Source organism: Lycorma delicatula, chromosome 1 (assembly GCF_047948215.1).
Source record: "Lycorma delicatula isolate Av1 chromosome 1, ASM4794821v1, whole genome shotgun sequence".
Classification (NCBI taxonomy): Eukaryota; Metazoa; Arthropoda; class Insecta; order Hemiptera; family Fulgoridae; genus Lycorma; species Lycorma delicatula.
The window spans coordinates 86,983,337-87,008,320 of NC_134455.1; the positions used below are offsets into that span (position 1 = coordinate 86,983,337).

A 24,984-nucleotide genomic window follows, 5' to 3' on the forward strand; every position below is an offset into this window, starting at 1 on the left:
TGCGTTAATCTAATCATGTTTTGGATTAATAGTGTCGTTAAATTTGACTAACCATACGTAAAAATGTGCATAACTCACTTACTAATCAGTTTAGAATTCATCATTTCATAATTTCCAAAAGTGTTTCCCAAATTTTTAAGAAAAATTTAATATTGATTTGCTGCTCATGAATATAAGCCACCTCAGATATTAAAAAAAAAAAAAAACACTATGAAATCAAAATAAACAGCTGTAATTTAATGAATTATAACAGGCTAATGCAAATGACAAAGTATTATTTATGAAGAATACCCCCACACAGCAATTCTTACTGGGCAATGTTACTTTATCAAGATTTAATAAGGGAATGATTTTTACCAAGAGTTAAAGTTCTGAAATATTCTATTCATTGTATATTAAAGTGAACTGTTACTACAAAAATTGTAGTATGTTCAAATTAGAGCAATTATTTTCACAAAATCCAGATTGTTCAAAATCGTTTGCTCTAATCAAGACTGAAGATTTTTATAAACATCTAAAAGTGAATTTAAATGAAAACGGTCCTTTGATTTAATACCCAAGCCAAATGAATAGAAACAATGCAACTGCATGACATTTTTGGAATTAATAACTTCTAAATATTAAAGATCAAGTTTTATATTAAAGATATATTATATTAAAAATAAATATTTAGGTCAAATTTTTGTGCATCACAATTTTAACAGTTTAAATACTTTTTATTTGTAAAAATAAAAACACATATACTTGAAATAAGTCAATCTTTGAGTAACCTTTTACTTTTACAAAAAAAAACAACTTTAATGTTTTAATAATAATCACCTGATTGGTAGATTAATAAGATGAGAAAAAACTGTCTGTATATCTTCTTCAGACAATGAGAATTCTTTTAATATTAACGACAAATTATAAATCTTTAATCCTTTTTCTCTTTTTATTTTTTTAAGTAAAGCACGCATCAATCTGAAAAATTTGCAAAATCAACCATCATATAAGATATAATGTTATATAAATTTATATAATGTTAAATTATGTTAATGTAATGATGACCTTTACACATCGGAATATCCATTATATGTTTGTTTGTATATACTGATGTCGATCTAAAACTCAGGAACCCTTGATTCTTTCATCATTCTTTTTATCAAAATTTGGGAATGATTTTATGCATTAATTTATTCCAATAACACTGCTGATGGATAAGTAGTAAAGCTCAAACACAGAGCGAGCATTAAGTATTTTACAGCTTAATTTTTCATTTAGTAACACTTTACTAAGTCATGATCTGTAAGAGATGATAACTACATATGGTCCGCATAAATTAAATTTACACAAGAATAAATTTTATTCAGATCTTTCATTTATAAAAAAACTAAAGAATTTTAACATCAGCAATAAAATAAAAAGTTTCATTGTTACTGAAGTATTATACGTAGAGAATGATGATTTCATTGTAGCTTAAAATAAGAATTATCTATTATGCTGTAAAAATAATTAAAATTATGTCCAAAGATTCCTAAAATGCAGTTTATTTTCCTTTTTTTTGTTTTCATGTAAAACTGAAGCAAAAGAACTTGCTTCAGTGGTCTATTTATTTCAATTCACTCTTATCATCTTGTTTATGTCTGTTGTATTCTTTATACGGAATTACAGATGAAACATAACTTAATGAAATTTGAAGAAATAATTATTTTAATTATGCACAGCAAAGACAAATGACTAGAATTTTTATCAATGTTTGCTACTACTTCTTAACTTTAAACATTTACCAGTGGGCCACTATTAATTATGAACAAATTTTTAGTGCTACTCACTCAGAAAAACATTTTTTAAATTTTCTTCATGAAATAAAATGTTTCAGGAGAAAAATTTTAACTTGCTCCTCTTTAAAAATTTGTTACTCTGAATGTATAAATAAATATTTTTAATACCATTCCATTTTTTATATTTTAAATATTATTCCATTTTAGTGAAAAATTTCAATGAACAAATATAAAATTTCAAATAAATTTCCTAGAAAGGTTTAATTTTATTCTCGAATAGGGAAGAGTTCCGCTTTCTAACTAGAATAACTGGTTTTTATGATTACTTCTGAGAGTACTTTATAAAAATGTTCAAGCAATGAAAATTAAAACAGAGTTGTAAATGTTCTTTAAACAAACTTTTCCAAAATTTGAGACAAGATTGCACCTCCCATTTTTTGAGGACAGTTTTTTGTGATGTATTTACAGTGAAGTTTAGTTAACAAGTTTTTTGTGATGTATTTACAGTGAAGTTTAGTTAACAATCTCAGGAGCAAATAATTAAAGCAAGTAAAATTTAAATAATTTCTACACAATTTTTTTTTTTAATTTTCCTTTTTTGGGTAATAAATAAAATTTGTTACCTGCATTGTTCAACTTTTAGTTCAACTTTCACTGATATATTTTAAAGGTATGAAGCAGTTCTATTTTGCACTAAAATAGTACCTAAGCAAAGTTATAGGAACAATATGAACCTCAAAAACACACTTTTTAAAGAACTAATCTTTTTTTTTAAAAGAAACAATAAAATGTAGTATGCCCATAAAATAATGGTGGATTTTCAGTCATAGTTTTGGAACAAAGCACGACAAAGACAAAAAATACCTGAAAATGAAAAGAAATTCTCCAAGAATCATACCTGCTTAGTAGAATTCAGTATGCACTCCTTTAGTTGTGCAGCAGACACCAAAACAATATTTAACCTCTTGTCACGTACGATATAGAACATTCAACGTAAATGGTAAAATTGTTCAATGATTGTCTTAGAGTCCATACTTCTTATTTATACAGAGAACACTTGTCTCAATACAAATAAGGACAAATAAAAATCTATAAGGGTAAGATCTGGAGACTATGGAGACCAAATTATCCACCCTTCTCACCTGACCAATCACTGAGAAAATGTTCTGTTTAGGTAATCCTACACAAATGCGGTAAAATGTGGAAAAGTTCCTCTAATTGGAAACTGGAATTCCCCAGTATTTGGGGGACTGCATACCCAGGACTCCATACTTTCTATCATACTCAAGAAGTTGTTTTCCATTATACTCTCTTTGGCATAAAAAGGGACCAACAATTCTTATTCTTCTCTCAAAATTAATATGTGTCCTTAACAACAATGTAATACTCCATCAGATCTTATAAATCAACATATGAATAGAAATATCAGCATATTTTTTGTAACCTTCTTCTGGAGCTGTCAGTGATATGATGTGTACATACACACATGGATGCATGTACCATATTCTCAAACATGCTGCTACTTATTTTTTTTTACGATACAGCTCTCTTCCCGTTTGAACTCTATACCTACCACAGCCCACCTTTTTCTCACAACTTAATTATCTATTACAAACAAAATTTTTTTCTTCTTTCATAACATGTACACATACACACATGGACCCATATACTCTATTCTCGATCACAGAACACAGTAAGCCCTCTATTCAGTTTATCTTATGATGCTGACTTTTGTGCCATCTTATTGTGTTGACTTTTGGCTTCACTTATTCATCATTATAAAGAATCTAAATGAACGATTTATTCATTAATAACTCTGATAGTTATTGTTTTTTAGAATGTATGCACTCTTTCAAGACAAATTACATTTACTTCTTTTCTATACTTGGCTTATTATATCATTGTTGATTAGTTTGAGTTTAAGTTTGGTAAAATTGAATTGGTAAAATTAACATGGACTCATACTAACGATAAAGCATGGTCATAATTTACTCTCCAATCACTATTCTATTTAGTTTCATTTCATTTCCTTAATGAAACTTTTCTTTAAAAAGTGAAGAAAAAACTATAGAAAAGTTCTTTTTTTGGAAACTAAAATTTACATTTAGCAAGAAACTCACAAAAAAAATTCCTAAAATATCTTTTTGAGTTGCCTGATAACTAATTTTTAACAGTTTTTCAGTACTTAACCATTTAAAAGGATTAGTTATTTCATTTGGGAATGGCTGATTTTTTTTACTTAATTTATTGTAGAAACTGCAATTAACCACCCAATTAGTTACACATAACAGATTAATTTTATAAAGGATTAAAAATGGAAAACACAATATTCCTGGCCAGATTTAAAAAAATGAAAAACTAGTAGCCTTGTTTTGATAAGAAAGTTAATAAAAAATGATTATATAAATAATGAATATAATTATTCTACAAAAATGTATAATATAAATAATAAAAATTATGCTCTCAGTGCTTTGGAACTATAAGGGAATTTTGCTGAAAATGTTTGTAGAACCTAAAACCATGTCAGAAGCTGCTGCAAAATGTCAAAGACGCCTTAAAGCTTAATCTATAGTAAACAATAAAAGATGCTCATAAAGGGTATAATTGTTCTGCAAGACAATGTACAGCCCCACTCCACAGATTACACAATGGCTCTACTCTTCCAAATCAAATGGAGCATTTTCAATATCCAACACCCACACAGTCACAGCAGTGGGTGCATCTTTTTACCAGTATGAAAAATTGGTTGACAATCCAGTATACTGAAACCAATGAAGAGCTCATGAATGCGATTAATTATTATTAATGGTTGACCTGACAAAATGGTTTTTTGACAATGATCACTAAAAACGAGTGTCATGGAAAGATAGTTCACTAAATGTGGGTGTTACATATGTGGTGAAGAAATACAGTTATGTAATATATAATAACTTTTTTCTTTATTTTTTTTTTAATAGCCAATTGAAAGTTAATTTCTGAATAGCCCAAGTAATATCAACAAACAGTATTATATCACTTAAGAAAATAATTATATTACAAATAATCAACTATATTAGATTATACTGATATAAAAATGAGAATATATTACGGATTCAAAAACACTTACTTGTTTTTGCAAGGCATAAGTACATTGTTCAAAATGTTGTTATCTTTAATAAATTGATTTGCTGCATTAGCAAATAAAATCACTACCTTAGTTAGAACAATAAATAAATCCTTTTTCAAAGGCTGGAACCTGAAAAAATTAAATATTTCACTTAGAATAATAATAATAATAGATAACTGGAATAAAATCCTCTAAGAGTTATACCTTTAAAAATCTATAAATAAAAATATTTAGGCAATTTAAATCATTAATCAAAATGTATTATAATCAAACTATACAACAAAAGATCTTTCCCAAAAAGTTGTATTCATTATTTATTCAAAATGATTCTGTATTACTTGCTTGGAAATCTACAAATTACTACAGGTGTGCTTTAAATTTTCTTCACCATCTTGGATCCCCACAACTGAATCAAACTTTTTTTTTAAATAGGAATTTTTTTTAAACATCCATTTAAAAAGCATTTAGCAGGTTCAGTGAAAAATAAATTAAAAAAAGAAAATTCTGACTTCTAGATAATCCAGGCAGTATGACCCAATTCCAACCACTCGATGTCTGTATTATGAACGCTTTCAGAGACCACATAAGAAAAGAATAAAAAAACTGATTACATTCAGTAAACCATCCTTTAAATGCTTCCAGAAAAATAAAAAAGTCAGTTCTTCAACAATAGCGGAATGGGTTTTTATTACTTGGAATAAAATCCTGAATAAAATAATATCTCAATCCTTTAAAAAATGCAGCATCACAAATGCCATGGATGGAACAGAAGACGATCTATGTGGGATAATGATGACGTTGATACCACTTGCAGAGTGATAGTGAAAGTAAATGTTTATCTGACTGTAATTAATATTTATTAATTTAGATTACATAAAGGGAATTATGTACATATTGCAATTTTTTATTTTTATTTTTTTAGTAATTAACTTTATCAAGTTATCTAGTTATTTTTATATACTCCTTTGAAGTAATTCTTATTATTTTTTCTTAAAAGATTCTTTGTAAATACATCTTATTATTTTTTTTATTCCATAGGGGGAGGAAAAAGCTCTGCCAGCCACTGTCAGGCCCTCACTGACGGATGCGGGGCTCTCACCTGCTTAAAAACCTCCCCCCTCTTATCATCTTATCATGCAGGGGCCAGATCTAAACCATATAGTATGTACACAGCCCCTTCATGATCATCCAGGCGCTCTACTATCCAAATCTAGATACTGGAAGGCATCCCCAGGGGGTGATCGACAAGCAACGACTCCGAGGAGCTCCCCTCCCCCTACCTGCAGAAGCTACCCCACTTTGATCACCCATTATCAAACTCCATGTCTCTATCAATCTGCATCTCCTCAGCCTGTCGTTGCATCTCCTCTTTGGCCTTCTCTCCTATCATTGTTGCGATTATAATCAAGATACATTCCCATTTGTCGCTACTGCTGAGCATCACATCAATTATATTGTTGGCCCCCTCCATACCCTGACCCTCAAGCACTACTCTTAAGTCACACCATCTAGGGCAAAAGAACACTACATGCTCTGCTGTATCCAGCCCGCCGTAATCATGACAACAACTTGTATTGAATCTGCCCATTCTGTACACTGTCCTGGAAACATCCATTTCCAGATAGGAATTGGGTGTGTTACCATGCTTTCACTCCATCCAGTTCCTGACATCACCTACAAGGAGCCCATACATCCACCTTCCTTTGTTTGAATCCCACCATCTCTCACACCAAGCCATGTAAAGATTATCAGTTGTTTCCTTTCTGTCCCATCCAGCCACTATTGAAGCTCTCATTTGTGCTTGTAAGTCTATCAGCGGCACCCTAGCTATAACCAATGCTGCCTCAGCACTGACCATATGATACCCCGCAATGATAAATATATTTAACCTAAGTTGTTCCATAACCAAACGCCTCACATTCTTGGCCCTCTACAACACTCCCAGCGATTCAGGAACTCTATATAGCACTACTGAAGACTGTGCTCTGGCCAACAGTTTCCTCTTCGCCATCTGAGGACCACCCTTATTCCTCATAGTTTTGCTGAACATCTGCACCACATTTTCACCCTTTCTTGCTGCCTCCTCATGTATAATAAAGGACAGGTGCTTGTCCAGCCATAACCTAAATACTTCGCAACTGGGCTCCCTAGCCCAGCCACCCTAGGACCATCGTGTTTCCCACTAAAATGTACTGGATTTAGTCTGTGCCTCCTAGCCATAACAACCACTTTCACCTTGTCTTCAGCAAGCTGTAGACCATTAGAAAAATTAGCTATTAGCCACCTCCTAACCACGCGCACAATAACAAGTGCTAAATCATTGGCGAACACCACCGAGTGACGCCCGCCGGGTAGTGCTGCCTTAGGACATCATAGAAAGCAATGCTCCACAGGGCAAGACCCAGCACCAAATGCTGGAGGACACCCTCTCCACTGGAAATTTCGTTTCACCACCTTCTGACCTCCCCATCATGTATCTGTCCTTAAAATATTCATGCAACACCCTTTGCAGGTATGCCGGGATTCATCTGGCTTTTAGTTCATGAAATACAACTTCCCATGGCAGCTCATTAAATGCATTGCGTATATCTAAGATCATAACCACTCCTATCTCTCTAGTCTTCCAAATTCTCTGTATAGCTGATCGAATATTTGTTCAGATTCATTTGTTTTCTTTGTCCTCTTGCTTAATGCAAACATATCCTGTCATCTTCTTCTTTCTTCTTATTTGTGAATGAACCAGCTGATCTTAATTATTGTTAGAATTAATTATACTTTAGAATTAATTATATTTACTTTCCTTTAAGATGTATTGGCAACAACATCACTAAATTATTATTGGTCTAGCTAGACATATTTCATATATATTTAAAATGTGAATAAATGTGAACATAACTAAAAACATACATTATTATAACTCATTGTAATGTTTAATTAATGAAGTGTAAATTTTGAAAGTAAATAAGGAAGTGATTATTAATAATTGGTTATCCGGCATTACTTAATGTATACAGTTTACACATCCAATGAATTTCTCCGCAGCTGAAATTGTTGTACAATATTCATCATGCACCCGATCACATCAATTGCCGAACGCCCGGGCCATAAACCTAATTGGTCCACATAAAGTTACCCTGCCATCTCTACACCATCGTTCAATCTCCGGAGAACCAGTCTTTCAAATAATTTCACAAAGCAATTTAATAAACAAAGTGGTCTAAATGATGTCTGTGCTGTTGTAGGACCAGCATTCTTTCTCATCCCAACCCCGTATGGGGAAGACACCCACCTTGTGATGTTACCAGTTGCCCCACCACCCCCTCCATTCCAAGCCCTGAGGGCCTTTACTGGAGGTCGTCTTTAGACCCTCTAACTGATTACATCTCACAGTCATCAGCCAGGCCTTGGTCAGGATGCCACCGATGTAAATGCCTCGGCAGACAAAAAAATCAAATACAAATCAAATTTCACCTTCACGTAGGCCTCAAACAGACATCTTCACATCTAACATAACATGATTCCCTCAAACTAACTGACCGAAACTGCGGAAGCGCGAACTCCACACCTAGTCCAGATTTGACAGCACTGTTCGTGACTGTGAATGCCTCAGAAAACGAATGAGTTTAAATTTAAATCAGTGCTACACTCATACCAATCAAAATTATGTCTTACACAACATAGAGATTCAGACCTACACCCAATTAAGTCAACCAATTTAGGTCACCTAACAAAAGGAATGCAACCTCATTCCAGTCCATGCAAGAGCCAGGGACAAACCCCACACCCCCACCCGCTCACATCATGGTGTCTCGTGTGGCATTACCAAGTCATGATCACAACCACCACTAGTAGAGAGAAGCCACACCCCTGGCCACATAGGTTAACATACCCCGGCAAAGCGGCCACCCCTACCAGCAGAAGCCCCAAAGCAAATCACAAACAATACCAATATAACTGTGGCATGATGTCAATGCGCCTACCTCCAACCAATCCAATGCCTAAGCCAAAACCCTAGCCACCCGGGATCCTACCACAATTGAGCACCTCGATTAAACTCTATGCATTCTTCCTCAACATCACTAACCTTGCACCCCTCCACCATTCAGGTATTCATTCCATCTCCAATATCATATTCATTGCACGCAATACCACATCAGGCACCATCTTGGCCACAATTTTTATGACCTCCGGGAGGTTTCCATCCGGCCCCAGAATCTTGCTGCCTTTAATCAACTTAGCTGCCTCACTCAGGTCCTGCACCACAATCTCCTTCCTTTGAAACTCCATTCCTTTCGGAAAAAGTCTGTCAACACCTTTCTTCAGCACACCTTCAGACAGGAGAAGCAGCCTTCTTCCAAACCTTTTTGTGATGATACAACAGACATCGTCACCCCACGGATCAACTTGCACAGCATCACACAATTGCTGCCACTTGCGTTTTTTGGACACATCAATTGCTCCTCCAAAGTTCTGTCTTACAAATCTTAACTTGCTGAGCTCTTCTTCAGTGTTCTTGTTCCACCAATGCATTCTCTTGAGGCACCGCCTACTTGTCGCCCATCTTCTTCTCAGTTTGGCGAGTTCGGGGAACCACCAATATACTCCTACATGCCCAGTATTTTATACTTAAAAATTACACCCATTTCCATGCCCACTCTGAATACTGTGTCCGTTAGCTCATTCAAATATGTGGCTTCGTTATAGCAAGTTCAGCATCAACAGCCGCTCTGAACTGTTTGACACTGCCTGGACGGAATCTCACTCTCCAGGTGCCTGCTTGTTCTTCCTGGAAGTCAGCAATTTCAAAAGTAATTAGTTGGTGGTCACTGAGGGTCTCTTTCCCCAACACCTCCTATCCTATCAAACTCTACAAGCCTCTGATGCTGACAAATGTGAGATCCAGGACGAAGACCCCCCACTCCGCCTCTCTCAAATGTCATTTCGCCTCTTCAATTGACTACTGATGGTCAAGAACTTACCTCTTTAATCATCAGTGATTGACCCCCAATTCTTTGCCTTAACATTAAAATCTTCGCCATCCACGATAATTTTCGACCTCCATCTGGCAATTTCCTCTACCAAATCATCATCCATTCTCGCATAAACTAAAAAGTCGAAGATATATACTAAACATCACTACTCTTGCCAGTTCCACCATACATAGGCGGGCCCTGTACCCTTAATATATACTGCTGCTGTACTACAGGAAACTAATAACACCACACCAGAATCAGCCAACACCACCCATTATTATTTTTATCAACCTTTTTTTCACGAATACTATTTGAGAATTTATGGTGCAGCTTAAAATCGAGGGTGTCTTAGATTTGGGCAACTACGGTATTAATACAGTTTGGGTATCAATACGGTATTAGTGTCTAGACCACTAATTCTAACATTAATTGTTAAAAGTTTGTGTTATTAGATGTAATTCTGAAGCTAATACAAAGTACAAAATAACTATCGTAGTTTTACCTCATTTTATTACTACATGATTTTTCTGTTTTTGTAACTTGATTACTTGTAACTCGAAAATGAAGGCATCTATCAAGGAACAATTTTTCTTGTAAACCTTCCTATTTAAAAAAACAAGTTTGGAATTAACATGGCATATCAAAGATGGGGGAACAGAAATTTCAAATACCAAGTAGATATTTTTTAACTATAAAGATCCCCACTCATTTCCCCCTACTAGTATCCCTCAATTTTGAAATATGAAGCCATGTCCACACTTTAATATCTCCCCGCACATGCATGCATACGTCTACACAGGATTGATCAATGAAACTAATACTACTTTTTAACATAATTTCCGGCTACATTTAAGCACTTTTCCAATCTTTCAGTGTACTTTCTATTCTAGTAGTTTGGAATTGTTCACTTTGATGTCTGAGCCATTCTTGACCTGCTCATTGCCGGTGAACTTGGTGCAACAAAATAAGTCACTGAGAGGACCAAACAAAAAAGATAAATCTGATGTACTAGATCAAGGCTGTAAGGTGGATGTGGCAACAACTCTCGAACCACCTTTTGAATAGCTTCCTATGTCTTTTCAGCAGTATGGAGACAGGTGTTATCATACAGGAAAATTACATATTTTGAGAGAGAACCAAGATATTTCCTCCTATTGAGGGTTTCCTTTTATTTCCTACCAAAAAAATAAATAATAGAACTCAGAACTTTGTTTTCATTCCATAATCTGATGATTGGATTCTAGCTCAAAATGATGAATCAATGTTTCACCATGTCATTTAACAAAAAACCATTACTTTCTGGTAAAAACCATTGTTTAAGTTCTGTAAAATGAGAATTTCGGTATCTTTATAAATCTGAGAAAAATTTCTTGGAACACTGTCTTGAAAACCACTTTCAACACGTTTTGTGGTAATTTAGTTTATCAAGGATAATAGAATAAACAGTGCCGATAAATACATTACAAATTTCAACAATTTCCCACATTTATATTCTTCTGTCCTTGCAAATAAGATAATTAATATGTTTTTGCAAAGCATGAGATGAAAGTTCCACATATCTTCCACTACGATAAAAATCGCTGACACTTGTTCTGCCAATTTAAACTATTCAATCCACTTATAAAAATTTGTATGGTTAGTATACTTTTTACCACACTGTATTAACATCCATTGTATTTTTTCTGTTTCAGAAAATAACATTTTTTTCTCGCAAACAGCATGCTGTTTGTTCTTCCACTGTAGTCATTTGTCTCTTTCATTATTCCCTTGTAAGAACATGTAACATATATATATATATATATATATATATATATATATATATATGTATATCTACACAAACAATGCTTTATGTAAATAATAATATAAAGAATAATAAAATAATTGCAAATTAGTAAATAAATAATTATAAAAATAATGCTTACATATCAGTAATTAAAGGATGCATCAATACACCTTGAAGCATTGAAATAAAAGCCTGTGATGAATGATCCATACAATTTAACAGTTTTGAAATAATCTCTACAACATTTTGAACAATTTCAACAGTAAGATTACTACGTTGGTATAATTGTGTTAAATAGAAGACACATAAATGTAAAAGCAATTTGGGACTATACCCATCACAGCTGTTCAGTATTCCAAGAATCTATAAAAAAAAAAGTATACAGATACAAAAATGAAGAAGTAGAATTTGTAAAATTTTTAATTTAGAAAAAATGTAAAAACAGAAATTTTGTTAATTTCTACATTGCAATGCAGAATTAACAAAATTAACTAATAAGTATTTCATATTACATTAAAATTATAAATTCCTCAGTTGTTTTTTTACATAAATAACACTAACCTAATTTTAAATCATTTCCCTTCGCTCTTGATGAGTTGATAGACATTACTCCAAATAAAAGATACTGAGTAAATGCTGAGTTTCATCAGCCACTCGAGTGGCTGATGAAACTCAGCATTTACTTAGCTTTTATGAGTACTTTGTATAGAACAACTACAGGAGAAAGTATTTTTAAGGAAGTTGAAAAAACTTTAACAAAGAACAATCAGAAGTTGAATCAGTTAACATGTGTTATAACTGACAGTTGTAAAAAATATGTATAAGTTGTAAAAAATGTATATGTAAAAGAAAAATGCTTAGTGGAATCATTTACCAGACTTGTGAAATTGTAGTATGTTCAAAGCCTACAGTTATAATTTTGTTACTCACCAGCAGACACTTGGTGGGAAATATTTATATCTGTCATGTGTTTTGTACCAATTCTGTCAAAGATAAACCTCATTTGCTCTCATGGATTTAACCATCCTTAATTGTGCAATTTTTTGACAGAAACAGAAGCTGAATATCCTGATCTCTCTATCATACAGCATTTCGATGGCTTAACAATGGTAAAGTTTTATTGCAATTTTTTGAACTCATATTGCAGAAATTGACATTTTTTCATAATAAGAAAAACTATTTCTAAACCACTATTATCAAATACTAAATGTCTTTGGAAATGAGTTTTGCTGCAGATATTATAGGATTATTTATGGATCAACTTAAAACTACAAGGCAAAGCAGTGCTTATATGTGATAATCACTGTTTAAATTCCTCAATTTAAGACTGAATATCATATTTTTAAGCCAACCACATTAAATTTCTTAAGTTAATTTTTAGAGAATAGCTATCATGGATTTGTTGGATAAAATTATTAACGTATGTATGAATCCTTGAGGTAAAAGTTTTGACAACAGAATGTTTGACCTTTAAAGTGGTTAAAGTTGATTTTAAATCTTCTAATATATTTTGTATGTCTTATAAATATAATAACAAGAACAAAAATAAGAAACTCTATTAAGTAATTGATTCATTGACTGATTGGCTGATGAACAGTTATGTTATCTGAATGATGCAATGTGTAAAAATGTACCTGAGTAACAAATGTAACATAATAAATAATGCAAGACTTATATGACACTCAACTAATACTTATTTAACACTTGTCTAGCCACATTTATCCGACAATTTCGCATTCAGCCCAAAGGACCATTTTTATGTATAAATCTAGCCGCGCATTTAATTGCACAGCTAATGCATTGTACTGATTGCCAGTTCTGTAAATGAATGTAGATGATTTAAAGGTTAAGTAATATTTATTTTCACAAACATATATTTGAATAGGATGATTAAGAGTCTGTGCCCTGCACCTTTTTTTACGATTAAATTAAAAGAAAGAATTAAAGATCACATCACTTAAATTTTGATCTAAACAAATAGAATACTAAGTGCCATGATTGAATATGCTCTGTTGTTTAAAATGAATAAGTTATTAAAAAATATATGTAAAACAATTCATTGATAAAAAAGATTATTGGTTCAGAATTCTATTAGAAAGAAGTTAAACCAATGTCATGTCTACAACTTTTCTTTTTAGTTACTAAATATTAATTGAAAAATACATTAAAATGATTTCAAAAAAGCTAATACTCATAAATTAATTATAGAAAGTTTCTTATGAACCAAAAATATTCTTAACTTTTCACAAACATCATACTGTATAACCTCTTGGTAGTCTTAAAATAATAAAAATAATATTTTCTCTTATTAATCTAATAGTCGCTAGTATTTGTTCTTTTTGATAAAATTAATTACCATATAGTCTTTTCTAAAATTTAAACAATTAAATCAAATGAGTTATCTAACATAGTAAAATAAAAATATATTAACATTATTGAAAAATATTTTTATAAATAAATATATATATACAATTTATATATATATATCCTCCTCTATGAATCATGAGACCTTGCCGTTGGTGAGGGGGCTTGAGTGCTCAGGGATACAGAGTAGCTGGACCGAAGGTGCAACCATATCGGAGAAGTATCTGTTGAGAGCCAGACTAAGGAATGATTCCTGAAAGAGGGCAGCAGCTCTTTCAGTAGTTGTTAGGGGCGTGAGTCAGAATGACTTAAACGGCCATATCAACATCACTCAGTCCTCTGAGTACTGCGCAGCTGAAAGCAATGGAAAACTACAGCTGCTTTTTTTCCAAGAAAATGAGGCTCTGCATGTTCATATAGCAATGATGGAGGCGCCTTCCTTGGTAAAATATTCCGGAGGTAAACTAGTCCCCCGTTCGGATCTCCGGGTGGGGACTACTAAGGAAGGGGTCACCAGAAAATTAAAAAATAACATTCTACGAGTCGGAGCGTGGAATGTTAGAAGCTTAAAAAAGGTTGGTAGGCTAGAAAATTTAAAAAAGGAAATGGGTAGGACAAATGTGGATATAGTAGGAATTAGTGAGGTTCGGTGGAAAGAGGAACTTTTGGTCAGGTGATTTTAGAGTAATTAACTCAGCGTCAAATAATGGGCAGGCAGGAGTAGGTTTCGTGATGAACAAGAAGATAGGGAGGAGAGAAGAGTATTTCAAAACGCATAGCGATAGAATCATTGTAATAAGGATAAAATCAAAACCTAAACCGACAACGATTGTTAACGTCTATATGCCTACAAGCACCCATGATGATGATGAGGTGGAGTGTGTATACGAAGAGATTGATGAAGCAATTAAACACGTAAAAGGAGATGAAAATTTAATAATAGTTGGAGATTGGAATGCAAGCATTGGAAAAGGCAAGGAAGGAAATATAGTGGGTGAATATGGGCTGGGCAAAATGAATGAAAGAGGGGACCGACTTATAGAGTTTTGCACGAAGTATAATTTAGTAATTGCCAACACCCAATTTAAAAATCATAATAGAAGAATATACACTTGGAAAAAGCCAGGCGATACTGCAAGGTATCAGATAGATTATATCATGGTTAAGCAAAGATTTAGAAATCAACTCGTTGACTGCAAAACTTACCCTGGAGCAGACATTGATAGCGACCATAATTTGGTGATAATGAAATGTAGATTGGGGTTTAAAAACCTGAAGAAAAGGTGTCAGATGAATCGGTGGAATTTAGAGAAGCTTGATGAAGAGGAGGTAAAGAAGATTTTTGAGGAGGACATCGCAAGAGGTCTGAGTAAAAAAGATAAGGTAGAAAATGTAGAAGAAGAATGGGAGAATGTTAAAAAGGAAATTCTTAAATCATTCTTAAATCAGCAGAAGCAAACTTAGGCGAAATAAAGAGAACTGGTAGAAAACCTTGGGTTTCAGACGATATATTGCAGTTGATGGATGAATGTAGAAAATATAAGAATGCTAGTGATGAAGAAAGTAAAAGGAACTATCGGCAATTAAGAAATGCTATAAACAGGAAGTGCAAACTGGCGAAAGAAGAGTGGATTAAAGAAAAGTGTTCAGAAGTGGAAAGAGAAATGAACATTGGTAAATAGACGGAGCATACAGGAAAGTTAAGGAAAATTTTGGGGTACATAAATTAAAATCTAATAATGTGTTAAACAAAGATGGTACACCAATACATAATACGAAAGGTAAAGTCGATAAATGGGTGGAATATATTGAAGAGTTATACGGAGGAAATTAATTAGAAAATGGTGTTATAGAGGAAGAAGAGGAAGTTGAGGAGGATGAAATGGGAGAAACAATACTGAGATCTGAATTTAAGAGAGCATTAAAAGATTTAAATGGCAGAAAGGCTCCTGGAATAGACGGAATACCTGTAGAATTACTGCGCAGTGCAGGTGAGGAAGTAATTGATAGATTATACAAACTGGTGTGTAATATTTATGAAAAAGTGGATTTTCCGTCAGACTTCAAAAAAAGTGTTATAGTCATGATACCAAAGAAAGCAGGGGCAGATAAATGTGAAGAATACAGAACAATTAGTTTAACTAGTCATGCATCAAAAATCTTAACTAGAATTCTATACAGAAGAATTGAGAGGAGAGTGGAAGAAGTGTTAGGAGAAGACCAATTTGGTTTCAGGAAAAGTATAGGGACAAGGGAAGCAATTTTAGGCCTCAGATTAATAGTAGAAGGAAGAATAAAGAAAAACAACATACTTGGCGTTTATAGACCTAGAAAAGGTATTCGATAACGTAGACGAATAAAATGTTCAGCATTTAAAAAAAATTAGGGTTCAAATACAGAGATAGAAGAACAATTGCTAACATGTACAGGAACCAAACAGCAACAGTAATAATTGAAGAACATAAGAAAGAAGCCATAATAAGAAAGGGAGTCCGACAAGGATGTTCCCTATCTCCGTTACTTTTTAATCTTTACATGGAACTAGCAGTTAATGATGTTAAAGAACAATTTAGATTCGGAGTAACAGTACAAGGTGAAAAGATAAAGATACTACGATTTGCTGATGACATAGTAATTCTAGCCGAGAGTAAAAAGGATTTAGAAGAAACAATGAACGGCATAGAAGAAGTCCTACGCAAGAACTATCACATGAAAATAAACAAGAACAAAACAAAAGTAATGAAATGTAATAGAAATAACAAAGATGGACCACTGAATGTGAAAATTGGAGGAGAAAAGATTATGGAGGTAGAAGAATTTTGTTATTTGGGAAGTAAAATTACTAAAGATGGACGAAGCAGGAGGGATATAAAATGTCGAATAGCACAAGCAAAACGAGCCTTCAGTAAGAAATATAATTTGTTTACACCAAAAATTAATTTAAATGTCAGGAAAAGATTTTTCAAAGTATATGTTTGGAGTGTCGCTTTATATGGAAGTGAAACTTGGACAATCGGAGTATCTGAGAAGAAAAGATTAGAAGCTTTTGAAATGTGGTGCTATAGGAGAATGTTAAAAATCAGATGGGTGGATAAAGTGACAAATAAAGAGGTGTTGTGGCAAATTGATGAATAAAGAAGCACTTGGAAATATATATTTAAAAGAAGAGACAGACTTACAGGCCACATATTAAGGCACCCTGGAATAGTCGCTATAATGTTGGAGGGACATGTAGATGGAAAAAATTGTGCAGGCAGGCAACGTTTGGAATATGTAAAACAAATTGTTAGGGATGTAGGATGTAGGGGATATACAGAAATTAAACAACTGGCACTAGATAGGGAATCTTAGAGAGCTGCATGAAACCAGTCAAATGAATGAAGACAAAAAAAAATTAATATTATCAAAAGAGATAAAAGATATAGAATATAAAAAAATATTTAAAAAAAATTAACTTTTATCTTGGTTTTATTTATATTTTTACATTTTAATTTTAACTTAATTGATTTTAATTGATTAATCTTTGTAAATTTAAACAATTTTTTATATTTTATGTTTTTTATCTCTTGTTTTGATTATAATTTTTAATAAATTTCTAATTTAAATAAAAGTTTAAAAAAATTTTTTATATAAGATTTTAAAGTATAAGTTAAATCTAATTTAAAGATTTTTAATAAAATTTAATTGGTTTAAAATATTTTTAACAAAAAATTATAAATAAATAACTGGTATATTATCATGGATTGCAAGTTTATAATGTTTATTTATATATATATAAATGAATCCAGCTGATGAAGTGAATCAAGTTTGCAAAAGCGCTTCTGTTTATGTAATGAAATAAGGTAAGTCATCCTATTTCAGTTATTCTGTAGTTAGGGTTGATCTATTAAAAATAAATTAATTTGTATTGGTACAGAGGAATATGGTTATTAAAAGAATTGCTTTTAAAAAAAAAAATATATATATATATATATATATACATGTATTATATATAAATTTCATCATCTAAAAGATCATCAAACAATGTATAGAATGTTTCTGTGATAATTAGGACCCACTGATTTTTTTTCCAGCAGAAGAGAATCCAGAAAACAATCACTTCTTTCAGATCTTACATAAATTCCTGTTAAGAAGTTACCTTACAGATATTAATTAAAAAAGTAACATCAAAGCATCATAGAACCAGAATTTTTTAAAATTATTTCATGATTTGTAGAATAGTCTAAAGAAGTTCAAATCATTATTGAAAACATTTTAAAGAACATTATAAAAATAAAATTCTGAGCTATGTCAATACAATGTAGCACTCTCCCTCTTTAAACTTCCTTATTAAGAATGTTTATGAGGCAAGATTAATTGCAGTTAGACACTAATAACTTGCTGAATAATTAAGTGGAAGTTAAGCCATTAGTGTAGAGGAAAGATAACATTTTAATTTTTAATCTTAGTTTAGATTAATTTTTGATTTGTGGAAAAAATAATATATTCATATCCCAGATGTCCACTTTATTTTGAAACCAATATTATGTTAAAAAAAATGGTCACCACCGAGATACTCTGGGCCTTTACAAGAGTAAAATTTTAGTGTCGATACTGATTAAACATTAATCATAATATCCTACATCTTCTTCCTTGTGTGGTTGATCAAAATGGTTCAACTGAATTTCAATTAACCTACATAATACAAAACAATATTAAGATTCTAAAACAGGGATTACTATTTTCTTAGATTACAAAATAAACAGCAGAGATTAAATTTTATTATTTTACATTTATTGTCAAATAATTATTCACATCAAATTAAAATAGTTACATCCTACGAGGAATTATTGGTGATAATACAAACAGAGAGATGTACGAACAAATAAAATACACACATCACAAAGAAATTTATAATTTTTTCGTAAATAGTGCAACTGAACTAACCTCATTTGCCAGCTTGGTTGACTTTCCCTGCTGCAGGAAAAATTTAGAAAGTTTTGATTCAATGGAATTGGAGTGAAATGGTACAAAAGTAAGAGGATGTGGACTAACACCTGGTTCATTCCAACTAGCAATGTAACTGCAGGGTGCAAAAGCTGATCCAATTAAAACTTTCTTAATAACTTTATGCAACCTTTCAGGATACATCTGTAAAAATAAAAGTATCATAAAAAAATTACAATTCAATAACTAAGCAATAATAATCATATTTGTGCTAAATACAACAGGTTATTCAAAAAGTAAGTTTTGAAGGGCTATTAAAAAAAGAACATACTCATGTAACAATCTTGTTCTTTGAAGTACAAATTTTATTCTATTTTTCTATTTAGTTCTTACTATTACTGAACCACTTACAGTGGAGCACCAGAGGCTGTATCCCTTCATCACAGAATGATGTTGGCCGTAATGCTCATCTCTCCAATACAACTTGTTTAACCTCATTGCTGTCATGGAACTTTTTGACATGATGCGGCAAGGAAGTTTTTATGACAAAGGAACCTGTAATAGTAGTTGTGCAAGGTATAGGTTGTACCGTGGGAGGAGAATGATCAAACTGTTTCCCGCTGAAGGTCATGAGAAGACATTGCACCGTGGTGACAGTTTTTGGGTGAGCATTATTGTGAATCAACATAACATCCCAGGTAAGCAACCCATATCAAATGTTCTGGATCACAAGACACAATTTTTTCAGCATTTTGCAATAAACATCACTATTGATTGTATACTCTCAAGGCAAGAAACCAACAAGCAAAGCTTCTTTTTTGTCCTAAAATACTGCACACATGATTTTCCCAATGAAAAATATCAGTTAGTATTAAGTTAGTATAACAACAGATAGCGCAGCTGCAATGATAGGTAGCAGAAATGGATTTATAACCCTATGTCGAAATGAAGATGAATTCCCAGCCTTTTTGAGCTATCACTGCATAATTCACCAGCAAGTGTTAGCTAGCAAGAGACTAAACACAAAAGAGGTAATGAACATAGTATTTAAAATTGTTAATTCAATTCGAGAAAGTTCCCTCAAACTTATACTAAAATCTTTTAACTGCACCTCGATGAAGGCCAACCCGAATTATTACTACATGCCGATGTCAGATGGCTAAGCAGAGGTAAATTTCTATAGCGATTTCATGATTTATTGTCTGAAATTATAAATTTTCTTCATGAACAAGATGGAAATTGTGAAAATTTAAATGATGAAACTTGGCTTAGTGACTTGGCATTTCTTACCGATTTTACCTCAATATTAAGTCATTTAAATTTAGAATTACAAGGTAAAAATAAAACAGTAACTGATATGATCAGCTGCATAGATGCATGTAAAACAAAATTAATTTTGCTAATAGAAGATCTGCAACAAAATAATCTGAATCATTTTCCAAATATGGCAGATAACCTACAAAAACATAAAAATATTAATTATAAGATCGACAAATACGTCGTGGAAATCCAAAAAGTAACTGAAGATTTTGAGGTAAGATTCCAGGATATTGAAAAAATTAAAAGAAATTGTGGAATTTATATCTTTTCCTTTTAAAAAAGATTGTGTGAAATGCATTAGCAAAAAAATTTCAGACATATCTCATATGGATCAAAGGGCATTAGAAAATGAAATTATAATTTTACAAACTGACTTAATCTTACAAGCCAGAAAATTTGAAGAAGATTTTTGGAAATATGTCAACCGAGAAAAATATCCCAGTATCACCAAATGTAGCGAATATATCTATTCTTGTTTAGGATCTACATACCTATGCAAATCGGCATTTTCATACTTGAAGCTAACAAAGACTAAACAACGTTCTGTCCTGACTGATTCCCATACTGAAGACTCATTATTATTATCTTTGTCAGGATATACACCTAATTATGAATCCTTGGTTAGAGACATTCAAACTCAGTCTTCCCATTAATGTTAAGGCAACAAAGTAAATTCTAAATCTGTCTTTATCTGTAGCTACTTTGAATTAATAAATATTGTTAATAATTATCCATGTTTATATAATTCCCCTGGACGTGAGTTTTTTGACCCTTTAAATAATTGTTGTAGTTTTTTACGTAGATACATAAGCCATATATCTTTATTTCAGTACGAGGTGTACTCAGTGAGCTATTGATAGATTAGCAAAAAGTAAATCAAATTATTCTTTCATTATAAACTTTCCTGACCCAAAAAAACACGAAAGTGAAATATTGAAATCAATAGTGTGCATAATCAGCCATAGTGTGCATTTTTATAACAACTTTTTCATATTTACGAACAAATAGTACAACTTATACATTGCAGTTGATAAAAAAATTAAATTGCAATTTAAGTTAGTAAAAATCTATCTTGAAAAAGTGTCAGAAAATCTAATTTTTTAGGTACTGCATGTACAGAATGCTGCTATCAAAAGTTGGGTCTGGAAATTTACTTTCTTCATGAGCCTATATCTTGAAAACGTAATAAGTGATTTAAAAAATAATATATTTTACTTATCTACCCATACCTCACTGGAATGCACCTTATAATGAAACACAGTGTATAAACATAGTATTCATTTCACACCCCTTCTTCCCCCTTAGACTACGCCTATGACAACAAGTCGATCGCGACACACTTTTAAGATAAAAAATCGATCTTATATACAGAAAAGTTAGCCACCCCTGGTATAGAACATTATTTTTAACAACATTTTTTCTTTCTAAATATTTCTTTAAACAATGGGACTCTACACAATACTGTAAAACTAAATTTTAATTTATAAAAGATAACACAGGCATTGCATTTTTATAATATGTCTTCCATTAATTTGTGAAATCAACTGTATATGGGTAAACATCACTGATAATGGTTTTTAACAGGCCACAGTTAATATGTCGTAATGATTTTTAAAATAAATTTTAATTTTTAGCAATTCATAGTTTTGAGCTTGCATAATATTTTTATTTCAAACCAATAACGGTGATTGGGAAATTTCAGCTGACTATAATATATAAATTACTTTGTAATTAGACTGTTCAGACTTGTTACTCAAGTCAGTATGAATACTTTTTATAATTTTGATAAAAAATAACAAGGAACAAATTATGAACATTCCTGCACATCTAGGTATTTTTAGTGAAAAGAATATTTAGGAAGAAAATTTACTCTACATTTAATTACGATTGATCATTTAATTCACATATTTTTTCATATCCAAAATGAAAATGAGCCAACAGAAATTTCTGTGGCACTTTCAAAAGACATTTGACTGGGGTTTGGCCTTTCAGAGCAATATAATTAATTACAAAAAGTAATTTCCTTTGTGTAATATGTTTGAATAAAAATAAAATTTTTCAGCAGAAAAACTCATTACATAGAGCTATGCTAAACACTCACATACGATCAAATGATTAACTACACTCGTGAACAGGATAGTAAATCAGTGTCTTCTATTTTCTCTTTCCAACATTCTAATTAAAATGCCCTAACAGTAACAGTCAACATTTTTAACTTATCAAATTGCTCTACCTTTTGACCAACCAAGTAATTTCTATTATTTACCACATATTTCAACATTTTCTTAGCCACTATTTCCATACCTACTTATAACAACAATGAAATCTATCTCTCAGCTATATTTTTTTAACATACCCCATAAGTTCTACTCTCAGACACTTCCATACTTCTTTATTTCTAACCTAATCCAATCTTGCCTAATCAATTAAAGTATTTCTACTTGAATCTTACTGTTCTTTTCGTATGAAATCATGCTTCTGCCTCATTTGTTAGTATTAGAAAAAAAATTTTTATACTACCCCACCTTACATTACTTAAAAATCCTGGAATTCATGAAACTGTTTTTTCTGACACTTTTATTGAACCTGCCTCTCTTCTGTGCTGTCCCTCCTGCTGAATTTGTCTGGTAACTCCTACATACCACATTTCAAGTATTGAACTTACTGCTTCCAATTCCTCTCCTTGTAATTTTATCTTTTCCCGACCATCCTTTGTGTAATTGTAACCATTATCTTACTTTTCAGACAAAGAAAACTTATAAAGGAAAGAAAAAAACAATAAGAATTGGAACATGGAATGGCTCAATACTACTACAAAGTGGAAAACTTGAGAATGCAAAGAGACGATAAAAAATAACTTAGACATACTCAGTATGAATGAAATGAGATGGAAAGGAAATGGAGAGATATCAAGCAGGAATTTCCAGTTTTACTTTGCAGGGGCAGAAAGGTATGGTAGTAACGGAGTAGATATGCTGATAAATAAGAAACTCGTAGTAAAAGTATTAAGGGTTGTGTTGATGAAAGGGTGATGATGATGAGTATAAAGGGAGAAGATATTGCAGTAATTCAAGTATACATGCTAACCACTCAGCACACAGATGAGTTAGTAGAAGTGTTACAAAAGGATAGAAGAGTTAATTGGGAAAGAAAAGAAGGGAACATGTGTAGTGATACTAGGTGATTGGAATGCTGTGGTTGCAGAGGGAAGGGAAAAGACAAAGGAGTGGGAAAGTATGGTCTAGGAATTAGAAATGAAAGAAGAAAAAGACTGGTTAGATACTGCATGGAGAAGGAATTAGTGTCGGGAAACCCTTCTATTTGAAAATCATAAAAGAAGATAAATGTGGGCATCATGAATGGAGAAAAATATAAAATTGATTATAATATGATACAAATAAGATTTAGAAATTGTTTAAAGAATGTATTATTCTTATACAGGCTTATACAGGTGCAAATATAAATCCAGATCACAATCTAGTTGCGGCAGAAGTGATCATTAGGCTCAAGAAAATACAGAGTGGCAGGAGAAGAGATTACTATTATTTGAAGAAGCTAAGGGAACAGGAAATGAAAAAGTGATATTGGAAAAAATAAGAATTTGAGATAAACCAAGTAATGCAGATGATAAGTAGATAAACATTAAGAAGAGTTTAAAAGAAACAGCAAAAGAAACGATAGGGTTTAAAAACAGGAACAGAATATGAAAAAGAGTGGATTACAAGTAAAGTGTTACACAAGATGAATGAAAGGAGAAAGTGGAAAAATGTGCAAACAACAGGTGGAAGGAAGTATAGAAGGTTGAATAATGAACTAAGAAGAGAAACTGAGAAAGCTAAGGAAAAGTGGCTCAAGGAAAAATGTACAGAGATAGAAAATTTGGAAAAAGAAGAGCGGTATGAGCTAATGTATAAAGAAGCATCAAAAATAGATTTTGAAGAGAAACAGGGGAAGAAAATGTAACAGACAGAGGCAAAGGATGGGGAATCACTTAATGAGAAAGAGAAAATAAAAAGAAGATGGGAAGAATACAATGCGGATTTATATGCGTTAGGAGAAAAGCCGAGAAAAATGGATAAGGGAGTGGAAGAAGAGTACAAAGTTCATGAAAATCAAAAAGGGTACAATATATTAAAAAGTGAAATAAATGAGACAATCAAAATGATGGGAAAAATAAAAGCTGAAGGACGTGATAAAATACCAATTGAACTGTTCAAAGCACTGGAGGCAGGAGAATTGTTATCACTAGATCTATGCAATGGAATACTTGAAGAAGAAAAATGGCCAAAGGACTTCCGGGATAGAATAATGGTACCAACAGAAAATAAAAGAAATACAAATAAGTGTGAAGAACATAGAACGATTAGCCTAATATCACATGCACCTAAGTTACTATTAAAAGTTCAAATAAAGGATATACAATAAACTGGATGGCAGTATTGAGAAAGAACAGTATGGGTTTAGAAGAGGTGTTGAAACAAGGATCACAAAGAGCTGTAGATGTTGTATTTGTCAACCTACAAAAGGCGTTTGACAGAATAAAATGGGATAAATTACTTCTAATTTTGGAAAAAAGGAAGTTGACTGGAAAGAGAGCCAATTAATAAAAAAGCTGTACTACAACCAGAGAATAAAAGTGAGGGTAGGAGATGAAATGACAGGAAGAATAGGGATTGAAAGGTGAGCAAGGCAGGGATGCGGCATGTCACAAACACTGAAATAATTAAAAGAAATAATTTAATGCTGCCTGAG

General features: G+C 32.2%; 1 protein-coding gene across 3 annotated transcripts in view; it reads right to left on the reverse strand.

The window, feature by feature from the left end:
• The window catches only part of LOC142319837 (nucleolar pre-ribosomal-associated protein 1), a 246,924-nt gene that overhangs the window by 119,860 nt on the left and 102,080 nt on the right, over positions 1-24,984 (reverse strand). For all 3 annotated transcript variants that reach the window (XM_075357521.1, XM_075357512.1, XM_075357518.1), the window contains exons 13-16: positions 18,913-19,116; positions 11,762-11,985; positions 4,867-4,995; positions 820-960 (exon numbers count right to left, since the gene is read on the reverse strand). In XM_075357521.1, the coding sequence (XP_075213636.1) occupies positions 820-960; positions 4,867-4,995; positions 11,762-11,985; positions 18,913-19,116 (698 nt within the window). The remainder of the gene's footprint in view (positions 1-819; positions 961-4,866; positions 4,996-11,761; positions 11,986-18,912; positions 19,117-24,984) is intronic.